The sequence below is a fragment of the Buteo buteo genome, chromosome 19, assembly GCF_964188355.1.
Source record: "Buteo buteo chromosome 19, bButBut1.hap1.1, whole genome shotgun sequence".
NCBI classification, from domain to species: Eukaryota; Metazoa; Chordata; class Aves; order Accipitriformes; family Accipitridae; genus Buteo; species Buteo buteo.
In genome coordinates this window covers 16,598,320-16,626,076 of record NC_134189.1, presented here as the reverse complement: position 1 = coordinate 16,626,076, position 27,757 = coordinate 16,598,320, and the positions used below count along the sequence as shown (strand labels likewise).

Below are 27,757 nucleotides of genomic sequence, written 5' to 3'. Positions count from 1 at the left end.
GATGCATTTAAAGACGCCAACACCACCAAGCTCCCTCTGCTGTTATATTTACTCCCCAGTTGTCAGTTAAAGCACAAGACCAGGAAAAATGCCTTGTCCTAGACAGGTCAGAAGAGATAATCTTGATTACTAAGACTTTTTTAAACAAGGTTTTTATAAGTTTAAAAGGTCTAAGTTCCAAATTCAACATATTATGGAGAAGATTTTTATTAGTAGTTACTGTAGTGCTTAAAGCTTCCAAACAAACTATAAAAACTAACATGAAGTAGAAATAATCCTTGGCTTAAAAAAAATAAATAAAAATCTATGAATATATCAGAAACACTAAAAATACAACACAAAGAAAAAGCACCATAAATTTCTCCTCAGCTCAATATATGCAGGAGGAGTTGGTGCCTTAACCCATCTCATTAACTTTTAATCATTTTCAACTATTATTCACTGACCTTTCATCATAACCACTCAGGTATGAAGGGGTCTTCTCCCCCAAAACACATTTTAAGTATCCTCTTAACATCATACAAAACTCTAGTCTTGCAAACAAACTTGAATGACAGCTTTACTAGAGCCCTGGGGATGGTGCTTGCTTACAGTATTCACCCCAATCCAGACTGCACCGCATCAGGGTGCTCTGAACTAAGTTTGAGCCAACCACCTCAGTTTAAGCTTCTGTTCCCTCCCAGGTACATGCAGACAAAACTTTTAATTTCTACATTCAAAGTCTGTCTTGACTTTTTAGCTGAGGAGGACTACACTGAAAATTCACTTCTCCTTGGCACTGGGATCCATGAAGGTGCCTGGTTTGCATCGTTACTGAACAAACTGTGCCATTTCAGAGACGTTTACAACTCTCTGTAAGCTACAACTGTATTGGTAAACACAAAAGCAACAAAAGACCACTCTCTACTCAACCTGATATCAAGCACTTTGCAGAAAATAATTCTGTGTATGTAGATACATTTTTGCTTAATATTCCTCCTTCCACATTTCAGCCAAAAGCTAATGTCTGTGGAAAAAAAGCTACTACAATATTATCCTCTTATGGAAGATCCATTGTTTCACTCACAAAAATCACACAATGATTTAGGCCTGGAAGTACCTCTGGAGCTCATTTAGTCCAACCCCCTGCCGCAAACAGGCCCAGCTTCAAACCTAGTTCAGGTTAATTAGAGCCTTGTGCAGTCAAGTTTTGACAATCTCCAAAGACAGAGACCCCACTGCCTCTCTGGGCAAGAACTGAGATAAGGCAAGTCACAGATGAGGCACTTCTCAAGGATATTTACATCTTCATATCAAGAGCTGGCAAAAGCCCCTGCTGTTGCTGACAAAATGATATTGCTATGTCAAATAGCACTGAAAAAGTTAGCAGCAGCAGCTCTCTCCTATAATAGAGTTTCTGCACTGAAAACTTGTTTCTGACAGTATTTTTCAAGGCAGAATCATGTCCTCAAGTCTTCTTGCCAAAACTGACAAAACTCATGGTATTCAGTCAGAAATACTTCCTTTATTTCTAGGCATATAGGTCCATTTTTTAATGCTACACTGTGATAACAGGTGGAGCAAATACGGCATATGTTCTCTGCCTTTAAGACCAACAGACACATCAAATAATCTGTGGAGAAAAAACTATTCACAAACAAGTCAGATAAATGAATGGTATTTTCCTTTATTTTATCAATGTGATAAATGACTTGCACTTCTGAAGTCAACTTCTTTTGTTGTTTTTTATTTTGTTTTGATTTTAAATTAATTATAGTAATGAGCACAAGACAACCTAAGGATTCAAATTCCTCCAGGAATTTGCAGCCAAGGTAAACGTTCCTTTTGCCATTATTTTTTATTTGGTGCTCCCCTCCTCTCCTTCTATTTTACCTTCATTGCCTACTTTACCACAGAAACATTAGCAATGTTAAGTCAATTCTTTTCTGGCTTTGCTGGAATTTTAGCGATCTCAAACATGAATTGTTTTATCTAAATACACCTCTACTTTTTCTCATAATTATTCATTAGGGATTGGTGATTAAAATAAAATTATTAACCTAGAAATTGAAAAAAACCTTAACCTGCTCAGTCAGCTTGGCATTCATTTTCTTATGTACATTTCAACAGTCCTCTAACTGTCATCTAGAAGCCCAAGAGAGTGCCTGAACTTTTAACATAGAAACTAGCAGAAAACTACACAAATCTCAAAGCTTGTTTCATACGTATACACACATATGTGTGCGCACACACACACACACGATAGTCAGGAAAAACTATGACGGGGAAGTAGCCTTCCCCCATTCCCAAAGTCACTTTTAAAAGTTCACAAAAGTTTAGACTTGTACTTACAAGTGTAATCAAAAGTTTTAAACTCATCTCACAGTTCCAGTTATCAAAGATCTCAACACACACTGCTAAACCAGAACAGTTAATTCTACAATTGTAATAAATTCCTGTTAGTACAGCTACATTTTAACTTGACTCATCTACCATTTCAGCTATATACTACAGCATTCCTTTTCAATTTTCTGTGAACGGACAGGCAAGTTGTTCAATTCAATTCAATAAACAGTATTTACAATTTTGCTGGATTCTAAAGCTTCTGCTGATTTTGGAGGCAGCCGTAAAAGCAGACTTCAAAGAATATTTTTACGTCTCTATTTCAATATGCCTTCTATGCTAGAAATAGCACCTAGTTACTGTTTTAGCTAATCAAAGAAAACTGTAAGTATAAATAGAAACACGAGTGAGTTGCAGGGAAACACTGAGCTGGCATTACTTACATATGCACATAAGAACACTGCATAGAAACTATAAGCAAATCTACATAGCAGATTTTTCCCCACATAGCAGTACCATACAGCATGCTATTTAGTGAGAAATGTTTCAGCATTAACAAACCCTCTTAAGACAGATGGAGCTATGCCAACATAAAAGTCTTTTCTCTGAATAGCTGATACTGCCCGATGAACTGGTATTTGCAGAAGCACTTCTTGAAAGCGATACAGGTTCAAGTCAGCTCACACATCTGACTGAAAACTATTCCTACAATGGACAAATTTTCTGTTTGATTTGACTTGCCCTACAACTGCATGATTGCAAGTGCCATGGTAAGAGAGGAAGGACCACATGACTAGAGGGAAAGGAATCTGTGGGACTGATCTTTTCTAGATAGTTTCAAATCAATTTAAAGCTAAGATGAACCTATCCTGGGAAAGTGTTCCAAAGGTACACTAAATAAAAAAAAAAAATTAAAACCCTCTTTCTCCTTGGAGTAAGCCATTAACTTTGGACTTGGCAAACCTACATCCATAATACACAATTCTTTGATCAGTTATGAAAGAGTAACTGATTTCATGGGTGCTTCAGAGGGAATGCACAAAGCATGAAATAATTGTTTTGCACAGCACTCCCACTTTCTTAAAATGGTTATGATTAACAAAGGATAACTTTCACTGACAATTCCATGCACAATCAGAGGTTTTTGTTACAGAATTCACGTCCGGGTTTTTTTTTTGTTTACATAATTTATATTGTCAGCACTTAAAGCAGCTTCTATTCACCATTGCTTCAAGCCTGCTCAAAAAGTGTACATCAAACAGTGGCAGAGAGAAAATGCTACTGTGGCAGCCTTTGACACAACTTCTAAGAGAATTCCTTGTGTTATTTCCTGTATTCCAGTTCCTTCATCTATTACAAAGAGTTTTGCAAGAGTTAGGTCCTAAGAGTTTTTTTGCAGGGAATGAAAATTAGAAACTAAACATAGCTGCGCCCCAATAATTTATCATTTTTGATGTGGAAGTGCCATCACATGGATTAAAGAGTAGGTATCAGTAATTACAAGAGCTAATTAACCTATACAGAAAACAGAACCCGTTTTCAGATAAAAATATTTTTCAAGTGTTATTACTTTATACAGAAGAATTTCAAAGTAATTGCATAGAAATTTGTAGTCTCTCTAAAGTGGAGTCCATTTTCCATTTAGACTTAATTCTGGAAGACTGGAGGGGGGGTGTTGGTTTTGTTGGTTTTTTTTTCTTTTTTTTCTCCTCAAAGTTCTGTTCGTGCTTTTGCTGTCAGCAACCTGGCTTAAAAAGCTGAAGACAGTGCCAAAAGACTAGTTGCTGACTTCTCTGCCAAACAATTCTTCTATTGTTTTTCAGGATTTAAACTGACATGTCTTTGGGTAAAGTAGTAGTCACAAAACAATCCAAATTGAAGAGCCTGAAAATTGGGAAAGCATGGCAAGATCTTTATCAACATTTGGAAACTCAGTTATTCTTTAATTATGTTATTTTCTTATTCTCTCTTCAAAAATGGATAAGCCATGCAAAAAAGTCATCAAATGCCTTTAAAAGCTTGGATGAATTCCTGGTAGGATTAAATTTGGCAGTGTTGGTAGAACGCTTCACAACCTAAGTCTTGGTGATGAGTATTTTAAATTAACAAATTTGATTTATAAACTACCAGTTTCCAATATTCTTGCTACTCAGTTCTCTTGTATTTGTTTACTAGATAAAATGAGAACCCAGGTTTCTAGTATTGTTATATACTTATTCTTAATCTTGTTCCTCCCAATCCAAATGAGAAATAATTAAATGCAAATAAACCCTAGACTAGGAATCCAGGTGGTGTTACACTAAGCAGCTTTTACCAGCTAAATTCTCCTTATAGCATTCTCGTTTTATTTTAAAGATATTCCACAGGCACATCCAGCAAATTTAGGAATTAATTCCTATCCATTGAGACAGTTTACACATCAATTCCCACAAATGTAGTTTAACAGCAAAAAAACATCATTTGTGTCAGCCAGGAAGTCTGTATTTCCACTCTTCAAAATATCCAAAAAGGAACAACTCAGGCTTTCTCTTTTCTTTAACAAGATAATACTGATTCAAAAAAATTAAACCTTTCACAGAGCTTTCTAATAGAGTTCTTGTACTCCAAAGCCTTTTGGAGTCTTGTGTATACAACCTTATTGTTGCTAATACTAAATCACTGTAAGTAAGTCATTGTCATTTGATTTTATGAGTAGGCCTGTTACTTTGCAACTCTAAATTCTGATCTCAATTATGGGCCACATGCAGGAAAACAAATTTTAATTTTAAGAGTTGACCAACATTGAGATCTGTATGTAAGAGAGCTTCCAGATTCATTGCTCAAATTCCTACAGTTTCACTAATTAAAAAAAAAAAAGAAATCTCTAACTTTAGAGAAAAAAGTTGTATAAATGATGATTAAAGCTCTACTGTATTTGTATCCCAGTTGTTATATTTTCCAGAGAATTTCTTTCTTGAGAGAGTAATATAGAAAGAATAGTTATTTCCTAATAATCCAAGTACTGATTTAGAGTTGAAGAAAAATCATTCTTCCTAAATGCCCATGTGCTTAGGTGGAACAGTCGTGTCTTCTGGGAAGAAAGGGAGAAAAGAGGAGAATACAATTTTTTAATTTTTTTGCAAATAAGTAAACAGTGTGTCATTTAGACTGTTGAAAATATCTCGCTCTCCCCTCCCCAAGCATGCATCATCTAAGTTAATCTCCATCTATCTCCAAAATGATCTCACAGGATTTCTGAAAGCAGGTACAAGTTTAACACTTCAATTCCATTTACAATCTGAAAAACAATTCAGCTTAAAATCTCTTTGCCAGGTACCACCCCACTCACACAAACCTTTTTGTGCAAAAAGTTAAGTCAGTTACATCAGTCTAAATCAATACTCAACTAGCAGACAGTATCTAATGATTTCATAAGTTCTATGTTCCTCTCATTAAATCTCTGTGTGTAGTAAAGCTCAAGTAGGAAGATCAGTAGCATTTTCATGTTTACATAGTTTATTTTCAAAACAAGGTAAGACCAATACATTACTATAGGGAAAGTATTAAGTCTTCCCATACAGCAATGTTTTGTGCACACACAGCATCCATCAAAGCTTTAGTGATAAGATACCAGTCAGAGATACTCTACAAGACCATTCCTAAGAATCTGCATAACCATAATTAAAACAACCTTCCTCTCATTTACTACTAGTAAATGAATATTTATAACTTGGTGATTAGTGTTGTTCTTAAGAGCAGCTGAACTAGGTCAGATCAAAAATCCATGTAACACAGTGGATCCCAGCCACAATAAGCAGCAAACGTCTTTGAGAGCCCACCAGAACAGGAGAGACAGACAGTGATACCGTGCTTCGGCAATTATAAGCCTCAGAGGTGGGATGCCAAATGAAAGAGGTGGCCAGATATTCTTCTTTCATGAATGTAGACTTACAGCCTACAGCATCCCGAGCTATGCTTCCTACACGTTTTCAGTCCCTTTCCTTAGTTACACATGCGTTTCATTCAGACCTTTTGAACATTAGCCACAAGGGTCAACTCTTCTTGATTTGTAATTCCTCCTGCTAGTTCTTTCATTGGAATATACAGCAAATGTGTTTTCTACTCTCCTCTCAACCATTTATAATTTTATAGACTTACACTCTCCGCATCAGCCCTCAATGAAGTATTATAGGTGTTCTCCAAATGAAGAACTTCCGTCTGCGATCAACCTTGTCCAACTTCTCTGTATCTTCTCTAGTTCTATTATATCATTTTCCTGTCAAACCAGTACTACTTTAGTTTAAAACTACGCTCATATTTCCAGACACGCTTAACTGGAACAATATTATTTCAGATGGCAAGCCTTTATGGTCACATGACTTTTTCAACTGGAGTCTGATTTTAAGAAGCCTGTTTTCTCTACACTGGGGATCAAGGCTACAGCTTCCATTTTCTTCCTAAATGAAAGTGTTAAAATATAATCTCAGTATCAATAGATTATTTTCTTTAATATCCTGAGTCCATGTAACTGTCAATTCATAAACCTAACATCATGAAGAGGTCAATTAAATTTTAGAAATTAGTGCTGCCTTTCAAATAGGAAGTCTTGTTAAAAAGAGCTAGAAATCCTTGCATGAAAAGGTCAGTCAAAAGCAGTGGCATCATAACAAAAAAAAAAAGCACACCTAAGAATTAAAAAGAATTATCTCCTTTTTACTTTCCAAATGAAACGATTTAAGCAAATGCTTTTCTGAAAGGCTTAGGATTCTCTTAGCACCACCAGGAGATCACGGCAAGTCGTAAAAAGTAGAAACAACCCCTGCTTGTCTCCAATAAACAAGATATCATTGCATATGTCTGGAAAGCACTGGTCATACAGCTCATGACAACAAAGTGCTAGTTATGTATAGATGCCCTGTTTCCACTTGCCTGCCACTGCAGTGGGAATGCTGATCATCTGTTGGTAAGTTCCCACCACTTTTCTGGAAATACTAGTAAAACAACAAATTGATAGAGTTGCATGCAGTTATTTTTAAACACATATAGAGCTTCCTTGCTAAAAGTGCAAGAATATTCATTCTATGAACAGATGTTTGCTCTAAGTTTATTTTAACAAAGAGGAAATAAGATTCAATTAAGATATTGGCTCAAAAAGAGATATAAAGAAGAAACAAAAACAACCAACAACTTAGCCAGCATTAGAAAGACATCACTAAAATTTAGGACCTGGTGGCTCCATAGATTGAAGTGATAAAATAGCATCTATCATCTGCAGATTGCCTGTGTAGATGTTCAATCACATCAGGGAACAAAAAGAAAATGCTATTATTTAACTGCTCCTGGGAAACAAGACTCATAGCTTAACTTTAGTGGCCACTTCACAAAGTCTGTACTACTATTCACAATTGGGATTTATATGGAAATCTTTGAAAGACAGTCTCAAAGAACACGGAGCTTATACCCTCTCCTCTGTACTGCATGTTACTGCTGAAATCAGTATTCAACATGGCACATTGAGTGAGAGCAATTTGCTTCCTAGTTACCTTAAATAAGAAGCAGATTATTACACTTTTTTCTTTTTAAAGAAACCAGTGGTAGACTCTGCAGAGAAAGGGATTTCAATTTTCAAATCACTACCTAAAGAATGAACACTACAAGTCAGCTAAAAAACCCCCTTGAACCAGTATTAACACTACACAGATGTACTTTTTTTGGTTATTATTTTACTTTGGGGAAAGTCCCTGTCCCCAGGCAAATACAAGAAAAGAAAAAAGAGAAAGTCAATTAAGCAGTCACAATTAAGTATATAAAGAAGAAAAAACATTCACCAAAATAAGTTCTCTATAGAATGTCATTACAGACCTCACCATATATATTTTTTTTTAATTCTGAACTACTTACACGGGGTAAAAAAGAAAATATTTTAATTGGCTTCTAACTTCATGTTCTTCCACCTATTAATCTTGTACCACAATGAAAACCTTTAATCTGTTTTTCTAGCAAAAAGATCTCCTACAAGCAGATGGTTAACTTTGGTTAGATAAAAAAAAAAAATTCTTCGAAAGGAAGAACTGAGCCATGTAAACTATTTAATATGAACCACTTCAGCTGCCTCAAAACACATTATAAAGATACATAAACTTTTGATGAATTCACACTACTCAGTTCATCTGCTGCCCAGACAGGTCATATCTTGACAACATAGCTGTTTCCTTTAAGCTCAAGAGAACCATAATTGTACATAAATTCCTGTCCTAACTTCATGTAGAGTGTTAATCATCCTCTCCTCAGCTGCTGGGACTATATGCCAATCCTATTCCTGAGTATTTGTAGAAGCACAAAGCAATCTTCCTCTTAGATTTTTTTTTTTCTCCATTAAAAGTTTTTATTCTGAAGAAATGTGTCCATTCAGAAGCATGTCGCCTCTCCCCACTCAGCTCCCTGCCTATTTACTGGTATAATTCACAAAATACTTCTATCATTCAATAGATTGCTTACAGTTACTGATGCACATCAACTAATATCCTGATACCGTTATCTTTTTGGGGACTTGTGTCTTCTCAGCTTTCCATCAGTCAGTTTTTCCTAAATTATTATCTTGGCCATTACTACGCTAGCAGGTGAATCACAACAGCAAAAAGTAGTAACACTGGAAGATGAGTACAGCTAATTACTGAAAATAAAAACACAGCTTCAAAGATTGTTCCACACGCAACATTTATATACTCTTCTTCATTACACCTTGAGCAAGTAAATATATATTAATTTATTAAATATCCAAGTATAGTTTACAGACTAGTAATGGTCTCATATAATTTCTGGTGGCCCAAAGAATTATCAGAACACCAAAAAAGAAAGACCTGAACACATACAGAAATAGCTCAAAGCAGAATCACCAGAGCATTTCCATGATATTTTGTGCAGTATAAAATATTGTCTAAAATCAGGAAAAGCCAAGCTTCTTTGAAAAATGAAGAAAGAAGAACAGTTGTTTTGGATGCAAATTAAAAAAAAAACAAACCACAAATATTTAAACACATAGTTGAAGCTCAAGTTGCTAAGTTATGGAAATATATTATGAAATTAGATTCTTCTCCCTTCCCATCTCTTTTATTTGAGTGCTGAGTGCGAAGCATGTATCATTATATGGAATTAAGTCAAGCAAGTTTTTTTGGTTTTACCATTTCAATACATAACTTGGAAAGCAACAATGAAATAGTAGAATTTATCTCTAAAAATAAGACCAGAGAGTTTAGTGGCTCTTGATTATGTTTTCCTTACAAGGATCCTTTGCAGAAAAGTACATGTTTCAGTTTAGAACAATGATAATTAGTGCCTGTGGGAATAAAGCAAACTAATTTTTCCACAGCAATATAATTTCCTGTAACTTTAATTTTTACATGATGGTACTCCAGTAGTTGCTCAGATACAACATTTTACTGTCTACAGCATGAGCAGGATTTGAAACAATTAGTTGTTTTCAGTTTAATCCCCCCATTTAAAAAAGTTAGTTTTACACATTTGTTATGAAAAAACTGTATATGAAAAAAGATGATTTGCCAATAATCTCCACATATTTTTAGGGATGTTAACAAATTCCTCTAACTTTGGATTAAATTATTTAAAATGACAAAACCAAACAGATGCAAATTGTAAGTGCACCTCTTCTCAGTATTGCAATAGAGCTCATTTTCAGAACTCCAGGAATCCACCTTCACTGACTAGGAAGAGTAATATTTAATCTACATAAAAGGGGACATAGCCAAATTACTTAAATACAGATATAAGAGCTGACAGTGGTTTGCAGAGAGACAACACTACAGAGGCTACACTCCAACATCTAAGGTTAGTCCCAGAGTACGCTTAATGAACACACAGTTCAGATGTGGAGGAAACTACGATTGTCCTTAGAGCCCTTGAACAGTTATTTTTCATTCAGCAACAGTAAGAAATATGTTTTAATGGGAATATAGCTGTACAGAAGACAGCAAATGCAACAAAATTTGAGAGAATAGACCTGCATCCTTTCCTACTGAAAAGAAAAACAAATATCAGCACTTTTTTTTTTCAAGTTTTAATGATGCACAGGGAACTATGTTTAATCATCACCTCATGAGGAGGATTCATTAAATACTTCAAAAGAAGCTTCTAAAAAAGACCAATATTCTATTTTACAGAAAAAAACCCCACCATACATTCCCTTGTAGACTTCTCAGCCAACAGTATTGGGTCTTTCCCAAAATAAATCCTGGGGTTACAGAATTAGACCAAGAAAAGCACAGATGCAATGATGAGTTGAACAGACATCGTGTCATTAACTCAGGCAGCTCCAGAAGCCAAAACAGAGTCAATCCATATGGTGAAGTTATGCATGTATTAGTATTTACATCTTTATTCCCTGACTTTAAGGCTCGAGAAATTCAACAGGGCTGTTGCAAAGTGTTGTAAAATAACAAAACCAAGCAAACTTCACAAACCCTACACAGCTAGACACATACCAGACTTCTTATAATCCTGCAGATGAAATTCCCATCAATTTCAAACAGAAATTAGAAATTACTATGACATCATTTCATAAACAACAACAAAACCCCCCACATTCTTTTGATTAAGTAACAAAAATAGCTTTTTATTTTATTTTAAAAGAAAGCACAGAACTGGTAGATCAGCTGTTCTTACTACTTCACAGCAATTAACCTGAATTTTTACTTGAATATTTTAAGCATTGTCCTACCAGCACACAGGTGTTTATGCTTTTCAGTTTTTAGAGAGAAATGGTATGTAAAGTGGATATCCAAATAAATAATTTCAAGTATAGTAACAAATGCTGTTCAATGCACAAAACTAAGTATTAACAAAATCGTTCAAGAAATATATTTGAGTACCATTCTTCAAAGATGGCTTTACACTCCATAATACATTTATCCTTGCTTCAAAATGAGCCATTTCATAATGTATTAATTTGAACTTAGTATTACTTTACTTACAAGACAGCTACAAATGCTTTCCATTTTAGAATGTTTTATTCTCAGTTCAGCACTGTACTTCTTCATCAATACCTCTAACAGTTAATTTCAATATTCACTTTAATCCATTAAGAAAATCAAGGCGTAGCATTCAATAGTTAAATATTTCTTCATCTGGGTATTATGAAAGCGTCCCACACAAAACCACAGATGTGTTGGTAAAACTTTATGATGAACATTACAAAAGCACTGTAAAGCAGATTGGACTTCTTTAATGACCACAACACTATTTATCTCCTCACAAAAATAAAACGGCTTTGATAAAAAGAAGGCAAAAATTCCCCAACCGCAAGTCATATTTTTCTGTTGTGATTTCACGGTGACATTATCACGATGTCTTAGAGACATGGAGAAAAAAATGGAGACTGAATCAGTCTTGTCATGGTGTGGCTAGCAGAATACACCAAAGAACAACTCAACCCGACTCGTCCATTAACATTCAGAGGTTATTTTCTTCTAGTTTCATCAATTAGATGGATTCCTTCACCAAAACTAATAGCAGCCAATCCTTCATATACAACAGCTCAAAAGACAAATATGCCTAAAGTATGCCAATCTACTGACAGCACTACAAAGCAAAAAGCTCAAGTTCAATTGTTAATCTATACTTTCACTCCTTGTAAAATGAGAAGTGCTGCATCAAGCACTTTAGGTTGGATATTAGGAAAAATTTCTTCACTGAAGGGGTTGTCAGGCATTGGAACAGGCTGCCCAGGGAAGTGGTGGAGTCACCATCCCTGGAGGTATTCAAAAAGCGCGTAGACAAGGCACTTCAGCACATGGTTTAGTGGGCATGGTTGATGGTTGGACTCGATCTTAAAGGTCTTTTCCAACCTAAATCTTTCTATGATTCTAAGCCCTTAGCAGCACATAGATGCAAGTAATTCAAAGTATCACATGGCCAATTAAAGAGCATCACTGATCTAAAGGAAACACAGTGAGCATTTCTCCGTCAAAAGAATGACTAGCAGGTTTGTATGAAGTACCAGAGAAAGTCATAAGAAGCAATTTGGCTTTGCTCTGCGAGTTTACCACAGTCCTCTCTCCCCACCATTCTTTTTGGGGAAGAAAGGGAGGGGGGAAGGAGGTGAGGGGAAACATGGAAGAATAGATGGACTGAAGATTTTATTTGCTATCAAAAGCACATTAGTTCAATGCTTAAGTATCACCATTTTAAATATGCTGCAGGTGAGCACACACACACATATACCACTTCCTCTGGCTTACAACCTTAACGAAATATATCAACTAATCCATCAATATAGAGGTTTTTAAACATACCTGTTAATTACCACAGTTATAGTGAGCTGTCCCTAGTGCTTGCTCTTTTGCTTTTAGTTTAGGGGAAAAAAAAAAAAAGCTTAATTAAAGTAAAAAAAACCCAAACCAACAACTGTAAAGCATAACATATAATTTAAAGTCTTGACTTTTCAATATTTAGCACCGTATCCTGAGCAGGTCCTAATTTTGACTGAATAGCAGAAGATCCTGCAAGGTTCATTTCAGGCTGCAGGCATTTGATACTGAACTGACCTCACAGTATTTACATTCCCCTCAGGAAAATTTGGCATGCAGTCCAACTGGGGAAGATCAAATCTAACACTACTTGAGCTACCAGTGCTAGAAGCAAGCAGAATAACAGTGAAAAGAATAGGGTGAACAATAAGGGCACATATATAGAAATAAAATAGAAAGGAAGAAGAGAAAGAGAAGGTCAAACAGCAGAAGAAAAGAAGAATTGAAGAGACAAGAGTTGAAGACAGTTGTTTTTCTGATATAAGTAAGTCCCCAATTTTTTTTTTTTTCAAACTACTGGTGCAGGCAGGCCTTTCAACTAGTAAAAGCAAAATACTTTAACTCAAGGAAAATAAACTAATCAGAAAACTTGAAGTATTTGTGTCTGCTCAAAACAAATTAACAGCTGCCAACTACAGCTTTGTCTGCACTGCATTTGATTTCTTTTTGTGGTTGCCATACCTATGTCAAATTTGGACAGAAGAAAAACCCCAAACCATAAAACTCCCCCATAAGCTCTGCTTTTGACTATTCCCACTACAGCTGTAAGAGACACCTGTTGAATGTAGCAGTTAAAACAAATCCAAAACATATTCACCTCCATTCATTACCATTTAGGTCCCTACTGCTGCAAAGAAATTAGATAGGAATACAAGAACCAGTCAGCAAATCCTACTTCCATTTTTCCTAGAAGTGCTTATCCCATCTTCAAACAAGTGAAAAATTATGTTTGTTCTTTATAGATTCACTCTGCCAGCTACATAATCTCCTATAACCAGGCCTGGTAAAATTGTACAAGAGACACAGGTTCTGAACCAACTCCAGATTAATTTCTTCATCTCCTTGAAAAATTAACTAAAACCCTTAAGTTACCATAATTTTTTTGAAAACCCTATTTCCAACTGCACAAGGCAACTTTTAAACAAGGTAATAAAATAACTGAAATGCAAGAGTTCTTGTACAAGTTAATGTTGATTCCAATACCTGTCTAAAGTGACAGTACCTTCAATCCTCATTAAAAGTTTGAGAAGTTTCTGCCTGTTTTAATGACTTACAAATAGCATCACTAAAAGTCAAAAAAGAAAAACCAACTCCATTACTAAACAATGACTGCAAAAGACTCTCTCCCCCTCTTATTTAAAACCAGGTTGCTAATAATTCCAACTCCTCAGCCTGATTGCAGTCCCTTAGGTAGCCCAAGCTCAAATCATCAAGGGCTGTGAAACACAACAAACTCCACTTATAAGCTAATAGGACATCACTGCTTTAATCAACAGATTTTTTTTCTACTTATATCTCACTTCACATAGTTCTTTTCCATCTACAAAACTGCAAGATTTTCACATAACTTCTATATTTGAGCTCAAAAATGTTTTGAAGCAGCAGACAGCCAAACAAAAGATTATAATGAAGAGGATAAAGCACTGGCATTTGAATTGACTGCTGAATTTGATAGCACTTTTTGTTGTTTTAAACCACAAAGTGAGGAATCAGAGGCAACAGAAATCCCGAATTTCTTGTTAGGCAGGTTTGGCACTCTCACCTGAAGCTGAACAAAAACCACAACAGAGTGAGCTCCATTCTGAAGCATATTGCAAAATCTCTTTTGTGTTTAGCTTAGGGCACAAGAATAAAGAGCACTTCAGGAAAAGGTTCAGATTTTTCCTGATCTCTAGAAATCGTTTTGTATTTTGAATGTGAAGCAGAATGCAAGTGTTCCATGTAAGAAATTTGGAGTGAGGGTCCTTGAAAGAGCCATAAAAAAAATGTGTCCTGTACAAATATGTGTCTATGTGTGTGTACTTATATACAAAATATATATAAAAAATAATATAAAATATATAACCACTACTGGCAAAGAGAGGACCAAAATGATACTCTTTCATTTAATTTATATTTAAACAGAAGTCACTTTACCCATAATACTAGGTACATGTAAATAATTTCAAAACTTCACCTTTTATGCTGTTTACTATGCACTGTGCAATGTACTTAGCTAGAAAATTATACAGATTTAATGGTTTTGTTGTCAGTTTATCTGCTCTTAAGAACAAAAAACTTTTCTTAAACCATATTTGTGGCAAACACTGCAGAGAACATTTTAACCTGTGAAAGTTTTTAATTCAATTTCCAGGAAAAAAGCTTTAATTTAGTAATTGAGTTATCAGACAGACAGGAGCTGCAGAAAAAGAAATACAAGGCTCAGTACAAAAGGCAATAAAATTCAAACTACCTTTTCTAGCAGTGTTAGCACAATTCACACTCTGCTTCCTTCTAGTCTCATCTCCACACTACTTCAAGGCAAGGTTTATTAAGTGGCCTTGCTGCTTGCAATATTGTCAGTTCATTTTTATCTGAAGTTGAGTAAAAGGAGGGACATAAGCAGGAGACAGGCTGTATGGCAGAGATCAGAACATACTACTTTCTCAAAGTTCATCAGCTGGTGTAGTCCCTAGGCATGCTTGGATAAAGAGATAAGAAACTCTAAGTCAGTATTTTTTACTGACCACAAACTACAGACAGATATCCCAAGACTCTCATTGATGAGTAAGTATTTAGGCTCCCAAACTCTCCAAATTCATTGTAGAACAATTTTAATAACTACCTCATGTCTGATCAAGGATAACTTTAGTGACCTACTCCTGTAAAATTCGCCATATCAGAGATATTCTTAGGTGTTCAATTCAACCAACTAAAAATGTATGGGTTCAAATGTCAAATTTTTTTAACTCTGCAGATACAATAAAGAAGATTGATTAACTAGTAAAAGCTAAAATGTGACAAATTACACAAAAATTTAGTAACATTTGTGTGTTTTAACAACTTGAAACATTTTAGTGTTGCAGACCAGGTAAGTAACTGGTACCCACATCAAGCTTAGAAGACAGAGATTGTACCATAGAAGAGATTTAAGATCAGAACAGATTATATGAATTTCTAATGAAGTTTAACTTGCATCATTGTTCTGATTAATTAAGATAAACATTTCATGTTACGACATCGATTGCTCAAACACATACTTTTGTTTGTAATTTTCTTTTTCAATCTTCTGTATCAAACTTTATCAAAGATTTCAACCAAGAGGTTTTACATTTATCTAGAGTATTTTCTTTGTATATGGAAAAATACAAAATAAAGTAGCCTTAGAAAATGGTATGGCCAACATGTAAAAACAACCAACCAACCAACAAAAAAATCCCAACAGTCTTAGCCAGCTTTACTTTCTCCATCAAGAAACCAAGTTATCCTTTTTGACATTCAACTGGATTAAAAGGTTTTTTCTGCCCTGTAGGTATTTGAGAGTACCATGTGTTTATTCTTGTTGCTTACAACATTTTATTTCGAAGTGAGATTTCTGTCCTTCTTATAAACCAAGTTCATTGAAAAATTTTAAAGATGATGTATCATCTGTTCTTAGACATCACAAAAGATATTGTCAAAAATGATAAATGATAGACATTGGTCAGCAGCTGCATAATCTGTAGGATTTAACACAAAATTAGAGAATAAAAAAAATAAAATGACAATTTTGCTAGTAGTAGTAATGCAGCTCAGAAAAAAAAAGCATCAAAAGCTGTATTTTTGCAGGTTTTATACAATCTCAGTAGTCCTACTTACTTAGAGAGTAGTAAAGAACATGCAAGTTCCCATGAAATAGCAGAATTGAAAGATGGCAAAGATGGCATTTTAAATTACAGGTGTTTTTCTTTCAAAACCCTTTGTTTACTAGGACCCCTCTTACCTGGTCTGAAACACTGAAATAATTCCAGGTAATAAAGCACAAAATTCATGTTTTAAGTACTTACTTCTATTAAACATATGTATAATAGATTCTCAAAGAGGGAAAAAACAGGGTGCTAATTTTAAAGGATAGGTTGCTTGGCAATGTACCTTTCCTCACAAATAATTGTTCTTACTAAGTCACCATGGAGAAAGCCATGAAGAACTAAGTTTCTGAAGCCTCCTGAATATGCAAGTGGTTTTCTAATTGTTTATATAAAGCTCTGAGACCATCACAGGCCACACAGGCATTCAAAATGCTGTCTAAAAGCCTTTTTTTCCACTTCACAGATTTCAAACGAGTATTGAACTCAAATTATATAGGTCTGGAGCAGAAAGATGCAACTTCAACCAACTATTTAAGCAGACCTCCCTGTCCTACCCAGTACTGGGAAATAGGAATCTTTTTCCCAAAGAGTTTTACTGGAGTGCCTACGCTATCAAGTTCCCATTCCCAAACTACTAGTTCTGAAGGTGGCTACTGATGCAACTTCTTCCCTCTCAACATCACTGTCAGAGAATACCTTCCCTTCAACCAAATGCAAGAGCAAGTGAAGTGAACCGGAACGGCTATCTCCCGCATTCAAAAGAAAGAAGGCAAAGGAGGGAGGAGACAGAAGGGGGAAGCATTTAAATTTAGGTATTTACTTACTGAAACACAGAAAAAAACACACATACAGGCACCACGTTGGCAGAAATCCCAGCAGTCAGGGCTGTGGAGCTTTGCTTCCAGCCAGCATTTGCCTCAAGCTTCACAGGAGTTTTCTCCCTCTCTCACACGCACAGAAGCGTACCGAAGATCGCTCTGAACTGCCAACCAAAGTGTATCTCAGGTTTAATGAAAGCGTAATTCATTATAATAAGAGCCACTGTAACATAAACATATGCAGGAAAAACAGGCTTAGCGCAGCACCACAACAGACACTGGTTTTGATCCAGTACAACAAAACACTTGCAGACCACAGAAAAAAAGTGGGCGCAATTCCTTTAAAGTAAAAGCAGAACTTAACGTGCACCAGGTAAAATTTAGACCCGTAAAAGTTCTACCAAATAGTGGCTACAGCAAGCAGACTTCTCTGTTGGCAAAGTTCACAAGGTACCTGCCTGCCAGTTCAGGTGGTTTTGAAAGTGTCCCTCAGCTCCAAGTACTGCAGGACATGGGCACCGAGACGGGGAAAAGAAAAAGCAGCTGTGCAACACCCTGACACAACAGGCAGATGAAATGCTGGTACAGGCCGGAAAATAATTCTTAAGAGGGCACATTAGTTATCTTTTTTTGCAAAGGAGGGAGGGTTTGGGGAAAAAAAATGCATCACTATATTTACAAAGTAACGCAGCAACCATCTACATAAAAGCTATGATCAATCAGCATTTCCTTCGCTTTTTACCATCCCTCACACATTTTAGATAGCAAAAATGAAAGACCACAGATGAGTTCACTGTAATAATATCTCAAAAGCATATATTAGTTTTATCTGCTATTATTACTCAATCACCAATTCAGACCAAAGTTAGGGAAGAAATATTACCACTTCCAAAACCAGGATGTAAAACCAGGAAAATTAACTTACTAAACTGTTAACAGATATCAGAAAGCTTGAGTGTCTTCAATGTCTTCCTCATGGATTTCAACATTTCATGTAACAACTTACATACAGATTTTTTTTTTGTATTTTTAAGTAATTATCCATTAATTCTTATAAGTGTTTAAAAACTTGGTAATGGTTTTAAAAAAAGAAATAAATCAGTAAGTTCCCTCATGGTTTCAAGTCTATCTTAGTAAAACTAAAGCATTCAAGGTATTACCCAATTTAGAAACACACTTCAGGAAACAGACAGCTCAAAATATCAACCACAGATGTCACATTCAAAAAGAAACTTCACAAGCACAGTAATTCCTAACGTCCACATTTTATATTCTACCTGCTAGACTAACTTTGAAACAGGTTCATAAACCAGGGATAATCGGCCCTGCCAGACCTGCACACGAGTCAGACAACATGTTTTCACAGGGTGAACTTTTGCCACCCTTCCCTCTGGGAGAAATTCCACCGAGTTTGCTCCTAGGAAATCAGCTCCCACACTCCAACTCCTGTTACTGACTTTCCACTGCCACCGCTCCTTTCTGCCTGGTTTAGCTTCCACTCCTCCCCGTTCTGCAACTACTTCCACCCTTTTAGCCTTCTCCTTCAGTAAACCACTACCTCCATCCTCTTCCTTCCACATCCAGCCCATAAGCTGGTTTTTGGATGCAGTCCCACCCCTCCTCCTCTGACCCACACTCATTTCTCCCTGTGTCTAGGATCCTTCCACCTCCACATCCAGCTTCAGCATTGCAGTATTTTTTATTCTGCTGAAATATTTCAAGAACCAAGAAGCAAATGTTAAACCAGATAATAAATTTGTAGGCATTCCCAAAAAGTTCTCCTTTTCTGAACAGCTTTGCTCACTACAAAGATAAAAAGCACAGGTCAGTTCATTGTAATGTTATGTCCCAGTTCACCCATCTAATCATATGCCATTATTTGACCTAGAGGTCTTACCATGTAAGAATGAATCGAATGAAGGCTATGAATAACTTTAGTCTTTCCTTAATTTTAGTAAAATAAAGGTTAGAGGCAACACAAAAAGAACTAAATTTCTGGGAGGAACACTGTGATTTTTAGTACTGGAGGAAAACAGTCTGATCTGTTCTTATTTTTTTTTTCAAATTCTGTTTTTCCTTTCAAGGGCTTCACTGCAAACATGACTAGTTGTTCTCTGATGTTTTTGGAGAGTCTCAGCTGAATGGGAGAGGATCTTTATAATGCATATAAAAGACAAAGGTTCAAACAAAAGCTGAATTCTCAATGAGCACAGGTTTATTTCAGTAAACAACAGAAACTCAAGGCTGAAAAAGATCTTATCCCTTTTAATCACTTAATAAATTTTTCTTACCTTCCCAATTTTCAAGCTACATGCCTACAATAAGCAAACCTGCATTGATAAAAGTCTCTATAAAAGCATACAAAACCTCTATTTGATGTAACAGCAAACTCACCTCTGCTTTGGCCTGGGTTTGCCAATGCCTTGCTTCAGCAACAGGCAAGAATTGTTCCAATAAATACAGAAAAAGGTAAACTTTGACACAAAACCCTAAAAATGAAACTTTAACCTTCTTAATTCTTTAAGTTTTTAAGAACTCTTTCAGTCAGCTTTTGTATTGCCCAAAAAGTATCAGTTCTACAGCAGAGTCAAGAAATATCAAATTCTAACACCTAAACAGCTTATCTAAAAGTATTTTTGTAGAAGCCAAACTATGTAGACTGATGCAAAGTTCCTCAAATATCATCCTTGGACTGATTTTTAAAACAATTCTATTTGGTAAATTAATAGCTTAAATAATATAAACATGGTTTAAAAAAAAAAAACCAAACCAAAATCCTAACGTATGTTCAGAACAACTGAAATTAAAATAGAAAAAAAGGGAAGTAAGCAAATGCCTGAGTTTAGATAGTCAGGTGGTTTTAACAAGCAATAAGGGTTTCTTAAACACATGCGTATAAATAAATACACACACACACACATACACACAGAGAAAGACATATTTATGTAATTTTATGGCACTCAAAACCAGTACCTTGGTGCCTAATGACTGTGCAGTCATCATGAGGTACTAAAAAAAAAAAAAAAAAAAATCCTCATTGATCTTAACAGGTGAGGAGTCTGAAGCCCGTGACCAGGTGTGTCTTCTCTAATTGACAAGAATCATACTGGGATTGTCATGTGGGTCCATTTCCTTATGCACTCATAAATAATGTAAGTAACTTAAGCTTCCCATACTACTATCCAGCTTAAACCTGTTTTGAGGATAAAATCCTTCACTTTTCAGACCTCAATGAGTGCTTAATACATTAAGCATAAATAACTAGTTCAGTGAAGTATTCAAAGCAGATCAAAAGAAAATCTCAAATTTTTCAGCATGCTCTGCCATCATTTTCAAACTGAGTTTTCCCATATCTTGTTTTACTTCATGATAAAGAAGATTCAATAGTTAACTGATAATAAACTGATTATTAAAGGTTATATTTGAATGTGTCGATTCTACAGTCTTACAGCTCTGTATTCCAGGTAAAAATTTAGTTATTGTATAAATAAAGATTACACCCAAACCAAGCATTACTTAGAAAAGTTTTCTGACGAGTTCCCATCAACTGATGAGGAAGGGCTATCTGTGCACATTTCTAACATTAAGTAAACAAAACCAGACTTTCTCACTCCCAAAGAGACAACACACTTTAACAATGTAACCACATCTCATGCAAACATAAACAATATATTATGGCATTACATTTTTTTTTTAGTCCAAATAACAAACACCACCTTTTGTCATTTGCATTTACAAGGGATGGGGAAGATGCGGGGGGAAGGATTCTGTCATTACTAAGTATTAGATTTCTTCTACTAACCCCAAAAAACTGCAAGAAAGGTCAAAGTCTAGCTAGCATCAACTTACTAATACAACCCTATACAAAAACAAAACCACTTTATGCAATGGAAACAACTCTTATTTATCCCTGTTTCAGAATATCTTTCCTTCTTAAAGCTAGAACAAATTCAATGTCATGGGGAAAAAAGAAAGTGTAAAATAGTCACCATTTGGTATTTACTTATTCAGAAGATGAATGTACACATCCCAAGAAAAATACAGCGTCCTTTAAAAATAATCACATTTCAATGCAGTCTGTATCCCGAGTCATTTGTTTGAAATGCCAGTCCAAGGAATGTTAAGGTTTAGCTGACGATTATCTCCTCGACATTATCCCAATTTGATTATACAGTGTTTACTACATCAAAGCCAGAAAAAGCACAGTAATCGATTCAGCGACACACCCACTTGGAACACTGAAGACCTATTATTAAAGAACCATAAGAATAATTTTCAAAAGGTTTTATTTTCAAACACAGTCTAGCATAATATCTTACCATAAAGCAAGGTTGTCAAATATTTTTATTCAACCCACATATTTGAAGCTGTGCCTCAGAAGTTTGGTGAAATTATTTATGTGATCAGGAAACTTGACTATCCTTCTTCTCTTTTATTGGACACAGTACAGAAATCCAACAGCCAAGTTCCACATGGCTGAATGCATCAATAGCATTAACATTCATTCCCTTGTAACTTTGTAACTCATACCAGACATAAACCAACATATTTGTTTCAGGCCTGATCACGAACAAGTTTTTAGTATCTCTGGTTTTAACACAGTTTTATTATGCTGTAATCAACATATTTAGGACATGTGGGGGTGCCTGTATAGCACAAGGTCATAACAACCTGCGTTGTTTCCCACTCAATGCGGAAGTACCACAGCAGTTTAGATTCAGACAACTAGAATTATTATAATCAACACATCATCCAGAGTTACATTGCCTAGGATTATAAAATAGTGATTATAATGTTGTCACCTTGTCTAAGTTAGCTCTCGCATCTTCTCTAGCACTGGTAAGGCTGAATGCTAGACAGCTTTAAAAGGAGAAACTATCATTGGGCAGCAGTTTAAATTCAGCCTGAGAGGCTACACAACAAATATATATTTAACTAAGGATGCCAAACTGGTCACATCATGTGAACCTTTCAGCAGGATTGACAGCACTATCCCTGCTATCCTCCTACATCTACCAAATCACAGAGAAGTGTTGTTTGTGCAACATGTTTTCAAAGATGCAGCACAACTTTTAAATATAAACAGAGCTATTTAGAGTTGGCTATCAGCAAAACAATCAACTTAATGTACATCTTAACTGTTATGGTAACACCTTGAACACAAGATCTTATAAGGACAAGAGTACACAACCAACCTACCACTTGGTAAGTTTGTGCATAAGCGCATCAGTCACTCTACAATAGTTGTCCACATGCTTTTTTTTTTATACTAAGAAAACTCAAGTTGCTATTTTCCAGTTACTATAGCTAACACATTCTTCATAGGTTTATTCTACATGAATAAGTCCCATCTGAAAGTCTAGAAGAATTTCTTTTTATATACACAAATACAGCTTTCTTTAATTTTTCACTCATCTTCATTTAATAATCTGAAGAGAACACCAGAAGTGAAATCCTTAGTACATTTGTGTCCTCAGCCTGGTGTAGTTCTTGTCAGTTGCTATACAACACTAGTGTAATATAAATTACAAGAAGGCACAATACAACGGTAAAACAAACATGTCAACTATTAACAAAAAGTCCCCTTCTAGAGAACACAGCACCAGTTCTAACCAGATATTTGGGACATTATCCTTCAGTACTTTTTTTAAATTTTGTTTAGGATCAAATCAAACACGTTCCTATATAAAATAAACCATGCAACACATACGCAACACCCATCTCACAATGTCTACAATGCAACTTACACAGAGCAGCTACCTTTTGCTCAATACTAAGACACAGAAAAACCTACCTGCAGCTTATAACCTCTATGACTATTAGTAACCTTCACTCATAGAAGTTACCCCACTGACGACACTATTCATTTAAAGATGGCAAACCAAACACACAGTATAGTGAGTAAAAACTCCTGAATGAATCGAGAAAAGCCTGAAAACTGTGAAGTAACAGAAAAAGAAGCATATTAACAAGACCAATATACATAGGTGCCACTTTAAAATTTTCCAGAAAAGGATGGTCTAACTATCTAGAGAGGAAAAGCTTGCAAGAATTTGTACAGATCTGATCAACACGACCTCTGGACTTCTACATAAGAGCTCTACTTCCATGCCTCTCATTCAAAAAGACAATACACACAGCAAGTCTACCATAGTGGACACACTCTTCAAAGCATACTACAACCTGAATAAAAAGATAATGAAAATCAATGCCAGAAGCAGAAACAGAAGGTCTGCAAAGAAAATAGCCACATTAAACCTTCACAGTGGCTTTAAACTATGTAATTACTAGAGAATAGGGCTGAACCAAGACTCTTCTCCCAGTGACGAAGCAAGATCTTGCCTTTCTGAAAGCATTTATGACATGACAGTGTACACACACAAGCGTCAAACAAACAGACAAACTCAAGGTATTCTCGACTTGCAAGGACATTTGTTGCTAGATGGTTACACTCACAGCAGAAATTTCATTTGGATATGCATACTCAAGCAGCTTTAATTAAAAGTATTAACACAAAAACTCAAGAAATTGTTTTAGCTGTGCAGAATTCAGTAAACAGAGGTCTACATACACTATGACAAGCTTGAATACTCCTTTTAGATTTATAGCATAACATTTAAATTCAGTCTGGAATACATTCAAGATTGCAGCAACATTTAGACAAACTATCTGAAAATTATAGTATTGTGACAGATAAACATTCAACTTACTTTACATAATATCTTGCACCTTCAAAAGTATAAGCTTCTTCCCAACCTGTGGGTAAGTCTGGAAAACAAGTAGCAAAACATTCCAATTACCTTTTGAAATGATGCTAGCCATACTGGTCTACTCCCTAAAACTAAGGCAGTTAAAATACTGTGTGTCTGATTCCAGTTGTTGAAAACTTTAGCCCTATAAACAAATATTTTAGAATTGACTCACAATACTGTCTCAGTTTAAATTCTGTAATCCAAGAGAAGCTACATGCATGAAAATCTGATTTGGATTTCTCATTCTGAAATAATAACAATAAGGGTTTAAGCGTGGCCTTATTTAACAATGTTCCTTCCTTTGACCAGTAACTAGAACTCATGGTCATTGCCAGATCTTTCTGCTTGGAACTTCAGTAGCATCAAATTACCTGGCAGGCAGAGAGCTAAACAAAAATCCATTTACTGAGTTTGCGTTACATGCAAGTCACAAGCATCTTAACAAGCATGATATCAACTACACCACAGAGTATTAGCATTATATTAGCATAATTCCACCACTGTTGTGACTAACAAGTGTTCCTGCAGTGTTTACAACTCTATTCAATTTTACATGAAAATAATTTTCAATGCAAATCTAGTGGAGGAAGTAGGTATGTCTTCTCCTTCTCCATTATCACTCTTAAGAGTCAGGAGCCCGCATATAAAAAAGAAAACCCCACCACGAATGGTCAATTTTTTTCAAGTAACAGCTTCCTGATGTAATGGAAGCTTTGAAGATGCTGGGCACCTCTATGCAAGTCTAGATACATCGCTACCCTTAAAAGTTTGCCCCAGTTACTAAAAACAATAATTAATATGTAGGACTCGCTCATTGAATTATAAAAGCAAGAATGCATTTCCTAATTAAAAGAAAAAAATTTTCAGTCCAGGTCATGTGAGATACCCCCCCCCCACCCCCCCCAGTTCACTTATTTGCTCAGGCTGGCTTTTTTCTTCACTCCTGTCTTCTCTAGAACAAAAATCAAGGTGTCTTTTGCTAACAGCACAGGGCAAAGTACAGCAAACAGGAAGTCTCTCTAGCAGAAGTATTTATGACTGCTGTAACAACTTTGCAAAAATACCTTTCCAGTGCTGAATATCTCAAGGAATAAAAAGCACTTCAGTTCAGAATGGAGGACAAAGCTTTCCTCATCATCCAGTAAATATCTTACGGTATTATTTAATAAGGAGTTTTATAATAATATACACTTCCAAAAGAAGTGTTATTCGCTCAAAAATTGTTTCTTAAGAGAAGACATATTTTGAACATATTTTGACTAGGTTCCAAAAAAATGGTCAGGGAAAAACAAGACATAAAACCCAGAGTTAATCCGTTTGATTACAACTATGTATGGAGAGATTCATTAACATACACATGAATGAGGAAAACTACAGAAACAGGTTTGTTTCGCAGATACTTCAGTATCTGATTGATAAATCACGGTCAGTATATTCAAGGTCATGCCTCACTCTTGTGTTCAGAAAGAAGTTTAATTTACCTGATAATAACTCTGCTATGCTACATACAATACTCCAGGTACTCAAAAGCAAACTGCATTTCCTTCAGAAGGCACTTAATGGCAGAAACAAATGAGACACTTAGCAAATTACTGGGAAATCACCATCAGTCAACAGAGACGCTGGTAATAGTTTAAAAAAAGAATTAATACTCAGCTAATGCTAGCGTCCAACAAGCAAAGCACTTCACATACATCTGCCCCCATGCATATTGCTGTAAGTGAAGGCCAGTTTCTCAATTAATCTGGGTACTGAAAGCGGTGGAAAGAGAAGCCTGATAGCAATCAGTAGTTCTATTTCCCGGCATTAAATGACTTCTTACAAACAACAGACCTTCATTGCAAATCAAACTGCAGAGTTCTAATAGCCAGAAACCTGTGCTTTTTAAACTATTCCCAACTCAAAAAAAAAAAAAAAAGAAAAAAGAAAGGCTGCCCGCAGTTTTCTAAAAGGCTGTTTCTGATTTCTTAATGCGTAAGTATTAACCAAACATAAAAAGCAAATAATCTGATATAGTCCAATTCAGTTGCAGATTTTCCTGCGATTATCCAAGTGATTACACACATAAAAACAACTGCACTTATTACTACACTCCACCACCTCCCAGCGGCATATGCAGCCTGTGTGCAATGCCAGCAGTCGGAGTTTGGCTCTGGGTCTCCAGAGTGTCTGCTGTAAATCCTCCTCCTCCAGCACCTCCTGCTGCTACTTCTCCAGAGTGGAACAAACAGCAGTAGCAAGGAAGACCGATTCCACCCTCCTCCCCCCAAGTTATTCCTAACGTTTCAGTCCCTTTTCCTCCTACCTATTCCACCCCTCTCAGTCACTTCAAAACCACCCACACTCTCAGCCTAGATGGAAGTGCAGGGAGGAAAAGGGCTTCTAGGTGACTAGTGAAATCAGCCTCCCCGTTTCTAGTGTACCTATCGTGGTTACATCTAGGTACGGCTGGAAACAGAGGTAAGGTGTGTGGTTTAACGCTAACCCGAGACAGGATGCTGTGCAGGTGAATAGCCGGGGTAGCCTGTAAGAAGCACCAGAGGAACGAGGCGGTCTCCGATGGCAACTACACAACGTTATAGGGGTGATACAAGGCGAGGGAAAGCGAGGGGAGAAAGAGGGATCACACGGGCACGGAGGAAAGACACGGGGGCAAAGGAGAGCGTTGTAAGAAAAAGGTGGCGAGCCGGACACGCGGGGCTGCGCCGTAATGTCATTCTTCCTCGACCCGGGGGGCAAACAACTGCGAGAAGTGAGGGCAGCGCGGGGCGAGGAGTTGTCTCGGGTGGCCGCGGCGGCCCCCGCGGCGGCCCGGGGGCGCCGGGGCGAAGCCAGAGGCGCTGCCCGCGGCGGGGAAGGGGCGTCGGGGCTGAGCCCGCCCGGGGGACGGGGCGCGGGAGCCCGGGGGATGGAGGGGCGGGGGGCGGCCGCGGGGCGACGGGCTCGGCGAGACCCCGGGGAGCGGGGAGGGGAGGAGGGAGGGGAGCAGGGCGGCGCTCGCCGGGCCGGGCCGGGCCGGGCCGGGGAAGGGCCGGGGACCCCGGCCGCCAGGCGGGGCGCCTACCTGCGCTGCGGCGGTGCCCGGTGATCACGGCCTCTCCGGTGAGCGGGTGCAGCCAGGTCGTGCTCTTCGCCTCCTCGCTGCGGGGACGGACACACGGACCGAGTCAGGCAGGCGCAGCCCCGCCGCCGCCTGCCTTCCCTCCCCCCCCCCCCCCACCCCCGCCCGCCCCTCCCGGCCCCCCGCCCGCCGGCCCAGCCCCGCTCCACTCCGCTGCGCTCCCCTCCTCGCCGGCCCCCCGCTCACTTGATGAAGAAGACGCGGCCGCCCTGGCTGATCCCGTAACTCCAGCTGCCGGGCAGCGCCCGCAGCCGCTCCGCGCTCAGCTCCGCCGGGGCCGCCATGGCCGACCCGTCGCCGCCGCTACCAGCGCAGCCGGGGAGAGCTGAGGGGAGCGGGGAGGGGGGGGGGGGGCGGCGCGGGCACGAGCGAGCGCGTCCCCGCCGCCGCCGCCAACACCTTGGGGAGGGGGAGGGCGCAGCGCGAGGGGGAGGGGGCGCCAGCGGCCCGCCCCGCCCCCTCCCCGCCCCCCGCCGGCCCGCCCCTCCCGCCGCGGGGGCGCGCGCGGCGCCCTGGCCGGCCGCCCGCGGGGGCGCGCCGCCTGCCCCCGCCGCGGCCGTTGGGGCGGGGCGGGGCGGGTTCCGGCGGGCGGGAGGGCGGGAGCCCCGCCGGGCGG

The 27,757-nt window shown here is 37.8% G+C and overlaps 1 protein-coding gene across 13 annotated transcripts in view; it reads right to left on the bottom strand.

Moving 5' to 3' along the window:
* The window catches only part of PLEKHA5 (pleckstrin homology domain containing A5), a 170,128-nt gene extending 142,640 nt beyond the window's left edge, over positions 1-27,488 (bottom strand). For 4 of the 13 annotated variants that reach the window (XR_012653600.1, XM_075051347.1, XM_075051345.1 and 1 more), the window contains exons 1-3: positions 27,328-27,488; positions 27,085-27,161; positions 23,979-24,036 (exon numbers count right to left, since the gene is read on the bottom strand). Coding sequence is in view for 10 of the 13 variants with exons in the window: in XM_075051347.1 (XP_074907448.1) it covers positions 23,979-24,036; positions 27,085-27,161; positions 27,328-27,425 (233 nt within the window). In the remaining 3 variants the exon portion in view is untranslated. Of the gene's footprint in view, positions 1-17,274; positions 17,477-23,978; positions 24,037-27,084; positions 27,162-27,327 lie in introns of those variants that run through there. The other 9 variants (XM_075051338.1, XM_075051340.1, XM_075051339.1 and 6 more) reach the window with 6 other exon arrangements.
* Positions 27,489-27,757: the final 269 nt, after the last annotated feature.